This window comes from Octodon degus, unplaced genomic scaffold (assembly GCF_000260255.1).
Source record: "Octodon degus isolate 3935 unplaced genomic scaffold, OctDeg1.0 scaffold00084, whole genome shotgun sequence".
Classification (NCBI taxonomy): Eukaryota; Metazoa; Chordata; class Mammalia; order Rodentia; family Octodontidae; genus Octodon; species Octodon degus.
In genome coordinates this window covers 11,747,545-11,758,306 of record NW_004524660.1, presented here as the reverse complement: position 1 = coordinate 11,758,306, position 10,762 = coordinate 11,747,545, and the positions used below count along the sequence as shown (strand labels likewise).

The following is a 10,762-nucleotide window of genomic DNA, read 5'->3' as shown; positions in this document are numbered from 1 at the left end:
GCTGTAGTAAACAGGCGGATCACTATGAGTCTGATCTAGTAGTGAGACCCTGAATACCCTGTAGACCCTTCCCTAAAATACAAAAAAAAAAAAAAAAAGAATCTTTTTAGGTATATAGTTAATATTATTTGTGCTACTTTATGTGTTATGTACTTGATTACTGATTAATTTACTAAAAATAACTTTATGTGTTTAAAGACATATTGAAAGCTGGGCATCGTGGTACATACCTGTAATCCCAGCCCTGGAGGTTAAGGCAAGAAGAGCACCACAAATGCAAGGTCAGCGTGGGCTACATACAGGTTTAAGGCCAGCTGGAATTATATAGCAAGACCTTTTCTCAAAGAAAAAAGACATTCAAGTCAATTCAGTTAAGTCTCCCTTTTGTAGCACAGGTTTTCAAAGCTAGTGGTATACAGTCTAGTAGTAAAGTGCTTACCTAGCATGTAATACTCTGGGCTTGATTCCTAACACCACAAAAACAAGGGGTAAAATCCTTAGGGAATTGTACTATTCTTATCGGACTATAGAACCTCATGCCATACAAGTGAATCTAAGTGTAGACATGCATGTTGCAGATAATAGAAAAACGTTTGCCAACTCCTTGTAACCTGTTCCTTTACCCCAGGTTTAGCGTGACTGTTGTGCACTAATGTTGTTTATAGGTTTGCATGGGTCATGATTAATGTGTTATTTTGTTGTTTTTTCTGCTAGGCTTGCCTCATTTTTCTGCTGGTCTTTTCCGCTGTTGGGGAAGGGATACTTTTATTGCACTTAGAGGTCTTTTGCTGGTTACTGGACGCTACTTAGAGGCCAGGTAAGAAATCTCAGAAGTTGCAGTACAAGTTTGTGTTTCAAGTTTTTTACCTGTCCTTTAAATTTTCTTTTTTATCCACCTACTATCAACATTCCAAGAGCAGGCATCCGTGGCAGCAGCACCTCGCACAGGGCCCACAGACCACCTCCATTGTCCAGTCACCAGACTGACTGGCACAAGGGAAGATGGGCGGACTCTCCCAAATCTACAGTCCTTGAAAGCACAATTTTTAAGTTGTGCTTAAACTAGATCATAGGTCAGCAAATTATGGCCTCTCACTTCTATTGTAAGATCTGTGAGCAAAGAATAGATTTTACCTTTTTAAAGAGTCATTTTTATCTTGGTGTAGTGGCATACACCTGTAATCTCAGGGCTCAGGTGACTGAGGCAGGAGGATCACCATGAATTTGAGGACAGCCTGGACTGCATAGTGGGTTCAAGGCCAGCCTAAAGTACACAGCAAGATTCTTCTAAAAAAAAAAAGGTCATCTTTAAAAAAAAAAAGAAGGAACATTTGGACATGGTTGCATGCACTTGTAATTCCAGCAGTTAGAAGATTAAGGAAGATTGTGAGTTTGAAGCTACCTTCGGTGGGCTACATAGTTTAAGGCCAGCTTAGATTACATAGTATGACCTTCTACATACTACATAATATGACCTTCTCAGAAACAAGACAAGGGCGAGCCAGATAGCTCATTGGATTAAAACACCTGTTTAGGCAAATACAGGGGCTGGGCGTTGGATTCATGGCCTGCCTGGCATGCAGGCCTCACCCCTGGGGTGCACTGAGAGGGCCATTGAGACTGGGTGTGGTGGCGTGCACCTGTAATCCTAGCACTTGGGGGGCTAAAAATAGGAAGGATCACTACAAGTCCGATCTGTGCAGTGAGACCCTGTAGACTCTGCAGTAAATACATTTTTAAAAAGCACAAAATGGAAAAAGAGACAAGAAGAATAGAGACTATGGCCCACAAGGCCTAAAATCCTTACGATTTGACCCTTTACAGAAGAAGAGATCTTTATGATTCCCAGAGGACAGTGAATTTTTAGGGTGGAGCTAGCTGCCATAAACCAGCAGATTCTAACACTTTTTTTAAAAATATTTATTTATTTATTTATTTATTTATTTATTTATTGTGTGTGGTGGGGGCAGCTCAGCCCACCAGGGGGCGGGGCTGGCTGGCATGTGGTGCTGGGGGATTGAACCGCGGTCCCTGTGCTTTGCTTAGCTTAGCTTGATTCTAAGTAGGTGCTTTAGACCACTGATCCATCTCACCAGCCCTCTAATACTTTTTGAGACAAAGTCTCATCTGTAGTTCAGGCTGGGCCTAGACTCCTGTGGAACCCATGCTGGCCTCGAGCTCACAGCAGTCCTTCTGCCTCAGTCTCCTAAGTGTTGGAATGAAGACATGCACCATCATGCCTGGCACAAACAAAATGTATTTCTTGCTTGTAGTTCATGGTGGGGGCTCGGTTGGCTGCTGTCCTCGTAATGATTCAGAGGTCACAGATTTCTTCCACCTAGAGAACCTGCCTTTATCTGAGGCCACTAAATCCTCTCCAGTTAGCTAGCAAAAAGGGAAAGAGGACCTGGGGAAGACACATCTGTTTTCTGTACACTTACCATATGTCAGTTCTATTTGCATTCTCTTGCCTACAGTGCAGTCATCTAGCCATAACCACGTGGAATGTTCGTTGGGAAACGTTGAAAAATATCTTGATGAGCTAATAGCTATCTCTACCGTAAATGATTCTTCTTCTTCCCTTTGTACAGGTAGATGTTCGGCCACCCAAGGTCTTTTTATTCAACTTTCATGCACATGACTTTTTTTTTTTCTGGAACTGGGGATTGATCTCAGTCCCTTGCACTTGCCAGGCAAGTGCTTATTCCACTGAGCTATCTCCCTGGCCCCTATGACATTGTCCTGATAGCTAATGTTGGTAATACTGTGAACTTGTATTTGGAGTGTGTCATATTAACACTTCTATACTTTAAAAATAAACATCTTCTAGGGGCCGGGGAGATGGCTCAGTAGAATAAGTGCTTGCCTGGCAAGTGCAAGGGCCTGAGTTCAATCCCCAGTTCCATAAATAAATAAATAAATAAATAAACAAACATTTTCTTACTGCACAGTTACTAATTATTTAAGAGATGGGCATTAGACTGACTCAGGATTAATAAAATTTCTGAAAAGTTTGGCTAAAAAATCACTAAAGGCTGGACGTCTTAAATGTCTTTTTCCATGATCATACATATGGTACACTTAGGATTTAGACCTCACCCTCTTGTTTTGTAGTAAGTTCATGTTCTTTCTAGAATGCCATATCCTCTTACAAGCCAAATTTTCATCTGATATATGTTAGTAGAATGATATCTTTTTTTTTTAGAATGATATCTTAAAAGATAAACTTTCTTTGACCCGTTTTTAAACATGTTTTTGAAGTCAGGTTTTGTTTATTTTCGTATATATTTGCAAAGCACTACTGATATGAAATATGCATATGCCATACTGCAATGTTTTATGGATGAAACTCAGTTCTCCAGCCACCTCAACCAAAGGAAAGTGTATGTTTTCACATTACTTTATCATGGGGTTTGGGGTACTATGAGGAAGAATTTAACTTTAACAGAAGCAACATCCATGGTGTCTCAAATGGGATCAGCCCTTATTTGAAGTAATACAAGAAGCTATGCAAAGACATATGCAGGACATACAGTTCTAAGAAAGAAATAGCACTGATTAAAAGGAATAAGGACTGGTTTTAAAATGTATTCAAAATAAAATCATCAAAAGTCACCATTTTTTCTCTTCAATTGTTTGTTTTCATTTCAAATGATCTACTTACTTATTTTATTTTAGGAATATTATTTTGGCATTCGCTGGTACTCTGAGGCACGGTCTCATTCCCAATCTCCTCGGTGAAGGGGTTTATGCCAGATACAATTGCCGGGATGCCGTGTGGTGGTGGCTGCAGTGTATCCAGGATTACTGTAACATTGTCCCAAATGGTCTAGATATTCTCAAGTGCCCAGTTTCCAGGATGTATCCGACAGATGATTCTGCTCCTTTGCCTGCTGGTACACTGGTAAAAGTAATTTTTTCATAAAATATGATTTCTGGTTTTTAATGTAGGATACGTATAAAATATGAATCTTAAGAATTATTCAAACATCAACACTTATTTAGCATGTGTTGTGACTGTGAGAGATTGCAGAGGTAAGTCTTATTCCTCACCTAAAGAGCATGAGCCAGCGAGATAGTTCAGTGACATAAGTGCCTACCTGGCAAGTACAGGGTCCTGAGTTCAGTTCCCTATACCAAAAAAAAAAAAAAAAGCATAAAATATGGTAGAAAATTGGCATATAAATAAATATAATCATTGCAAATAGATGTAGGGAAAGTGCTATATAATCTCCTACGAGAGAGCTAGTAGGTGGGTCTCAGGAAGAACTTCAGAAAATAGCTAAAACTTGAAAGTAGCGTAAATTGAGCCTTATGTGGTAAGTAGGGTTTCAAGAGAGATGAGGCAGGTTTTCAGGAGTAATGAAGAGGAAAAGATAATAAAGCACAGTGGATAGAAGCCCTGGCGAGGGTATACCGTGTAGTATAATTTGGCTTTCTGTTCAGGTCGTCTGCAGGGGAATGAGAGATAGCGGAAAGAGTAGAAGGCTTGATAACCACTCAAGCCTTCAGAGTTTATCTTATGCACAGTGGAGAATGGATAAACATTTTTGAGTTCTTTTTTCTCAACAAGGAATGTATAGTGGTTACACTTCAGCTCCTTCTGACCTGCTTTTGTTATAATTTACTTGTGTATGACTTTGAGAAAGGCTGAAGGCTATTACAGGGCTAGTATGTGTCTCCATGCTGTTCATATCATGAAGGACTCAAAAAAATTTGACCCCAAGATTTTTGTATCTACTGTTGTCAGCTGACACATTTCATTTATATGAATATGAACTCATATTATCAGGTGGGTATTTATTTTGCACCTAACTAATTTTGTCCATAATTTCTCAAAAACAATTTTTAAAATGTTTTCAAACTTTTACAATTACTAGCAGAATTTTTATGAAAGTTTTGATTTTATTTAGGACTTTTAAAGAAATACAATTAAATATAACAGGACTCTAAACATTTTGCTTTTGAACATTTTCACTTATTTTAAAAAATATAATTGTATGTCTTCCTATATATATATCATCCTGGTGTAACATTTATTAGTTATATAGGTAAAGAAAATTATTTCTCTACACAATCACTAAGGATGTTTTTTGGAGTCACCATAGTTCTCCAAATTTAAGAGCATCACTTTTATACACAATTTATATAATTTATCTGTATTACCTAGGTATGCAAATGAGTAAGATCAGCTACACTAAATTAAAATTTAAGTGCTAGATGACAAGCTAGGTTTTTATTATTATTCTAACAGGAACTATACAAACTAATTAGATTTACTCTCATGTATCAGCAAATGTACAAATTACTTTATGTCAAATATCTAAATAGTTAAAACCACTGATATGAAACATTCATATGCCATACTGCATTATTTGATGGATGAAACTCAGTTTTCCAGCCACCTCAATCCAAAGGGAAGTGTATGTTTTTACATTACTTTATCTTGGGGTTTGGGGTACGATAAGGAAGAATGTAACTTTAACAAAAATAACATTCATGATGTCTCACACAGGATCAACCATTGTTTGAAGTTATACAAGAAGCTATGCAGAGACATATGCAGGGCATACAGTTCCGAGAAAGGAATGCTGGCTCACAGATAGATCGAAACATGAAGGACGAAGGTACCTACCTAGCTCCATAGTAAAAATGTACTAATCAGTGAAATTAAACCTTGTAATCATTCATTTATGTCACAGATACTTACAGCAGGATATAACAGTGGACAAATTAACACAACTGGGTATAACAGCACACACCTTCCCAGCTACTCAGGTGCTGAAGAAGGTAATTGCATGTCCAAGGCCAGTCTGGACAACTTAGCAAGACCTGTCTCAAAATAAAAAATAAGAAAGGCTGAAGATACAGCTCAGTGATAGAGCTGGGTTCAGTCCCCAGAAACACAAAAACATAAAGTGAAACAGAATAAAATTTAACACATTCTTGACCTCACACCTTTTTTTATGTTTCTGAAAGAAAGATAGGGCCAGAGTTATAGCTCAGCAGCATATAGCTTAGCACAGCACGTACCTGGCAAGGTTTCTGAGTTCAGTTTCTGGTACCAAAAATAGAGAGGAGAGATAAAATTTTATCATTTTTACTCAATTCAAGGATAACATTGGTGACTGCAGCTTATGACTGCTGCAGTTACTTGCCGTGAATTGAGTGCTTGCTGTGTGCTCGGCATTGCTCTCACCTCCTTATCTGGGTTATTCCCACGTAACACTCCCAGGAGTGTTGAAAATGAGATGTATTGCTTTGTTTTGTTGAGATAAGATCTCACTGCATAGCCTGTATAGCCCAGGCTGGCCTTGAGCTTACAGGAATACCAGCTGCTATTCTCAAGTTTACTGACTGAGACTCTAAAGAGTGGCCTGCTCAGTGTCACATAGCAATTAAGTAGCATAGGTAGGAATTCACTTGTGATCTATCTGTTCTTATGACCTTGGTTCATATTAAAAAAAAAAAATTGTCAAAAGGGTTTACTTGTGTATCAAGTAAAAATAAATAATGGTTTTAAAAGTTCTTTTTTTTTTTCCTTTGTGTTACTGGGGCTTGAACTCAGGACCTTGTGCTTGCCAGGGAAGTGCTTATTCTACTGACCTATCTACCTGGCCCTAAAAGCTTTTTCTTTAAAAAGGAATTTTTTAATGTATGTAGTACAGGGCCTATACGGTCTCACTGCACAGATCGGACTTGTGATCCTTTCTGTTTTTCAGCCTCCCAAGCACTGGGATTACAGGCCTGCGCCACCACAGCCAGTCTGAATATCTCAGCACACTCCAGCATATTTATTTCATTTTTCTCATTTCTCTTAATCATTCTGATGAGTTTGCTGTGTATTTAGTGTTGTAGTTTTATAAACATACATAGACATGTAAAATATGTATTTTTAATATGCATGTAGTTTTACTTTTGTAATTTAAAAATAGATTTATGAAAGTTTCAAAAATAATAGAGTTTTATGAACTCTTCACCCAGCTTCCCCAGAAGAAATATCTTAAATAACTTAAAGTACAGTGCCAAAATTAGAAAATTGATATCAATATGATACTGTTAATTTTATGGACTTTATTCAGTATGCACAGTTTTTAAAAAATTTTTAAATCTTTTATTTGGTATGAGGTCTCACTGTGCAGCTCAGAATAGTAGTGATCCTCCTATTTTAATCTCCCCAGATCGGGGCCGGGGAGATGGCTCAGTGGAATAAGCGCTTCCCTGGCAAGCGCAAGGGCCTGAGTTCAATCCCTGGTTCCAAAAAAAAACCTCCCCAGATCTGGGATTACAGGTGTGTGCCACCACACCCAGTCTTAGTGGCTGACAGGGCTGCCACAGCTTGCAGTACAGCACTGAACTATCTCTGGCCCTTTTATCTTTTTTTTTTTTTTTTTTTAATATCAGGACTCAAATTTGGGACCTTGTGCTTTCCAGAGGGAGAAACTGGCACTGCTGAGAGAGTTTGCACAGGTCAGAGGTGAAAACACAATAAAAGGACCCTCAGAGGACACTGGCTGTCCGGAGCAAAGCCACATAACCACTGCATCACTAATCTGTTTTTATGATTTTGACAACATTAGATACCTCATACAAATAAAATCATGCAGTATTTGTCCTTTTATCCTGATCTATGTCACCTACCTTAAATTTGTGACAGAATTTCCCCCTTTTTGAAGCTGAATAACTTGTCATTGCTTGTATATGTACCACAAATGTTTTTGAGCAATGCTGCAGTGAACATGTATGTGCAAATATATTTTCAAGGTCTTCCTTGTAGTTCCTTTGGATATATACCCACAAGTGTAATTGGGAGATCATATGGTAATTTTTTTTCTAAATTTTTAAGGGACCTCTGTGATTTTTTTTTGTAATACCTAAACCATTTCTAATCACCGAAAATGCACAGGTATTCCAGTTTCTCTGTATCCACTGCAACACTAGAGATTTTCTGATGTTTTCTTCTGTGGCTACCCTGATTAGTTGAGATGATACCACATTGTGGTTTTTATTTTCATTTCCCTGAAGATTAGTGATGCTGCGGCTGTGTGACTCTGCTCACCACGGCCTGCTCTGTGTCCTCGGAGTGTCCTTTCATTGTGCTTTCACCTCTGACCTGTGCAAACTCTCTGCAGAACCACTTTCTCCCTCATTCTTCACAGCTAGTTGGCAAGTCAATTTTGCCATTGGTTTTTGAGGGGGAAAAAGAGATGAGTGATACTGAGCATCTTCCCATGTGTTTCTTGTGCACATGCAATTCTCTTTAGAGGTCTGTTCAAGTGCTTTGCCAATTTCTTAACTGGGTTGTTTGGTAATTGTAGGATTCTTTGTATGTTCTAGATACTAAAATAAACCCTTCTCAGATATGCTTTTCACTGTTGTAAGAGTGTCCTTTGATGCAGAAGTTTCTAATTTTGATGAATCTAATTTATTTGTTCTCCATGTCTTTGACCAAATGTGTTATGAAGCTTTTGTCCTATATTTTTCTCTGAAAATTACATAGCTTTAGCTCTTATATTTAGATCTTATGTCTATCCTGAGCTAAGTTTTATATTTAGTCTAATTTTACTATTTTGTATAAAGATTTCCAATTTGCCCAGCATCCATTTGGTGGGAAGGGACAAACCTATCTTTTTCCCACTAAATAGTCTAGGTACCCCAATCCAAAAACATTTGATCATTTACAAGTTCCCACCTGTCCATGAGGATATGTACCAAGACCTCCAGTGGATGTCTGAAAGCCCTACTGATATTATGTTTATTTTGCTTTTTTTTTTTGCTTTACAGTACAGGGGATTGAACACAGGGTATGGTACATTCTAGGCAAATGATAATTCACTGAGATACAGTCACAGTCCTAATACATATCTCTGATAGTGTTTAACTTACAAATTAGGGACTGTAAGTAGAACAATTACAGCCATATGATAAATATTATATAATTCAGTTCAGGCTGGCCTTGAGCTCACTTTGTAGCCCAGGCTGGCCTCAACTTGCAGTTATCCTCCTGCCTCAGCCTCCCAAGTGCTGGGATTATAGGTGGGCACCACCATGCCTGGCATTCATTTAATGTTTTTGCCCCAAGGCTGACTATGAGTAACTAAAAAATGGGGAAAGTGAAACCATGAATAAAGGGAGGCTGCTCTACATGTGAAGGTTCGTTTCTGGGGTCTCTATCCTGTTCCTTTGGTTTATATGTCTCTTATGCTACAACCATACTGTAAACCGTACTTTTTTTTTTGCAGAACCAGAGATTGAACTCAGGCTCTTGCTCTTGCCAGGGAAGCGCTTATTCCACTGAGCCATCTCCCCAGCCCAACCATACTGTTTTGATTGCTGTGGCTGTGAAGTAGTTTGAGAATCAGAAAGTGTTAGTGTTTGGCTCAGTAAGTCCACATGTAGTTTTATCAAGAGAAACTGGATAATGTGCCAGTTCTCTTTCTTTCCTTTTTTACTTAATACTGTTTCTAAGATCTTTCCATGCCATTGCTTGGAAACAGTCTTTTAACCTGCCTCGTAGAATATGTGGCTTTTCATTTTAAATATCCAGAGATAGTATCTAGGCCACTCTCACTTGTCAGCTACCACAGACAAGATTTTGATCAGCTTTTGTGTATCTTCATAGATTTATGTGATCACTTCATTGGGAGGAGAGCAAATGTTGTGTATGTCATAGGTTTCTATCCCGTAGGGTAAACCTTTCTTGTCCTTTGGCTAGAGTATGTAGGCTTTTCTTAGAACTTTCTGTTAGCACCTCTTGGGAGTTGCATGTTGATTCTCCATGGTCTTACCTTATGTACTCTGGGATGTACAGGAAATAAAGAAAATCTAGAGAATTTACAATAAGGCATCCCCAGACCTTGCAGTTCCTAGCAGTCTGCCCTCGTCCTTGCACTTTCTGAGTTCTCTTATGCCAGTTTGATATATTACACACAAGGATTTTGTTGAACTTAGAGAAAAATATTCACTCCTTATCCGTAAAAGGATATGAGTCTTCATACACACATGACATTCTCCCTTTATCATCACATTATCTTTCCTCTATGCGTGTGTGTCCACATTTTCTTTTATAAGGATGCCAAACAGATTGAATTAGCACCCACTTTAGTGCCCTTATTTTAATTGTAAAACCCTGCTTCCCCCTTTAGCTTTTTTTTGAGGGGGTGAGGGGAAACAGGGGATTGAACTCAGGCCTTTGAGCTTGCCAGAACAGCGCTTATTCCACTGAGCCATCTGCCCAGCCCCCTACTTTCAAATAAGGTCAAATTCAGATGCAGCGAGGTTAAGATTTCAGTATATGAATTTGAGATTCAACCCCAAAATAACAAATTTTAGTTTTTTTCTGTTTTGCAAGCATCAGATTTATTTATGTGTAAGTCTTTATCAGTTTAGTGATCATAAACAAATTAGCAGCCATATAGGCTATTTCTAAGACTTAGCTACTATAAATGATGCTGCTGTAAACAGGGCATGTAGGTATCACTGGATAGTATTGTGCCTTTAGCCCTTTTAGGTTGGTACCTAGACAAAAATTCCTGGGCCAAGAGGAATTTCCATTCTTAATATTTTGAGGAATCTCCACACTGATTTCCATAGTGCTTATACCAGTTTAGACTCCCACCAACAGTAAAGAAATGTGCCCTAAAAGCTCCCAAGCACTTGGTACTTGATTTCTTGAAGATAGACATTCTTTCTAGAGTGAGATAGAATCTCAGTGTTATTTATTCATGTATTTATTGTTCATTGTACTTTTTTTTTTTTTTTT

At 38.3% G+C, this 10,762-nt stretch overlaps 1 protein-coding gene across 1 annotated transcript in view; it reads left to right on the top strand.

Annotated features, from left to right (window-relative positions):
- The window catches only part of Agl (amylo-alpha-1, 6-glucosidase, 4-alpha-glucanotransferase), a 119,000-nt gene that overhangs the window by 79,315 nt on the left and 28,923 nt on the right, over positions 1-10,762 (top strand). Inside the window, exons 24-26 of the mRNA XM_023721704.1 lie at positions 713-817; positions 3,679-3,904; positions 5,516-5,627. Of these exons, the coding sequence (XP_023577472.1) occupies positions 713-817; positions 3,679-3,904; positions 5,516-5,627 (443 nt within the window). The remainder of the gene's footprint in view (positions 1-712; positions 818-3,678; positions 3,905-5,515; positions 5,628-10,762) is intronic.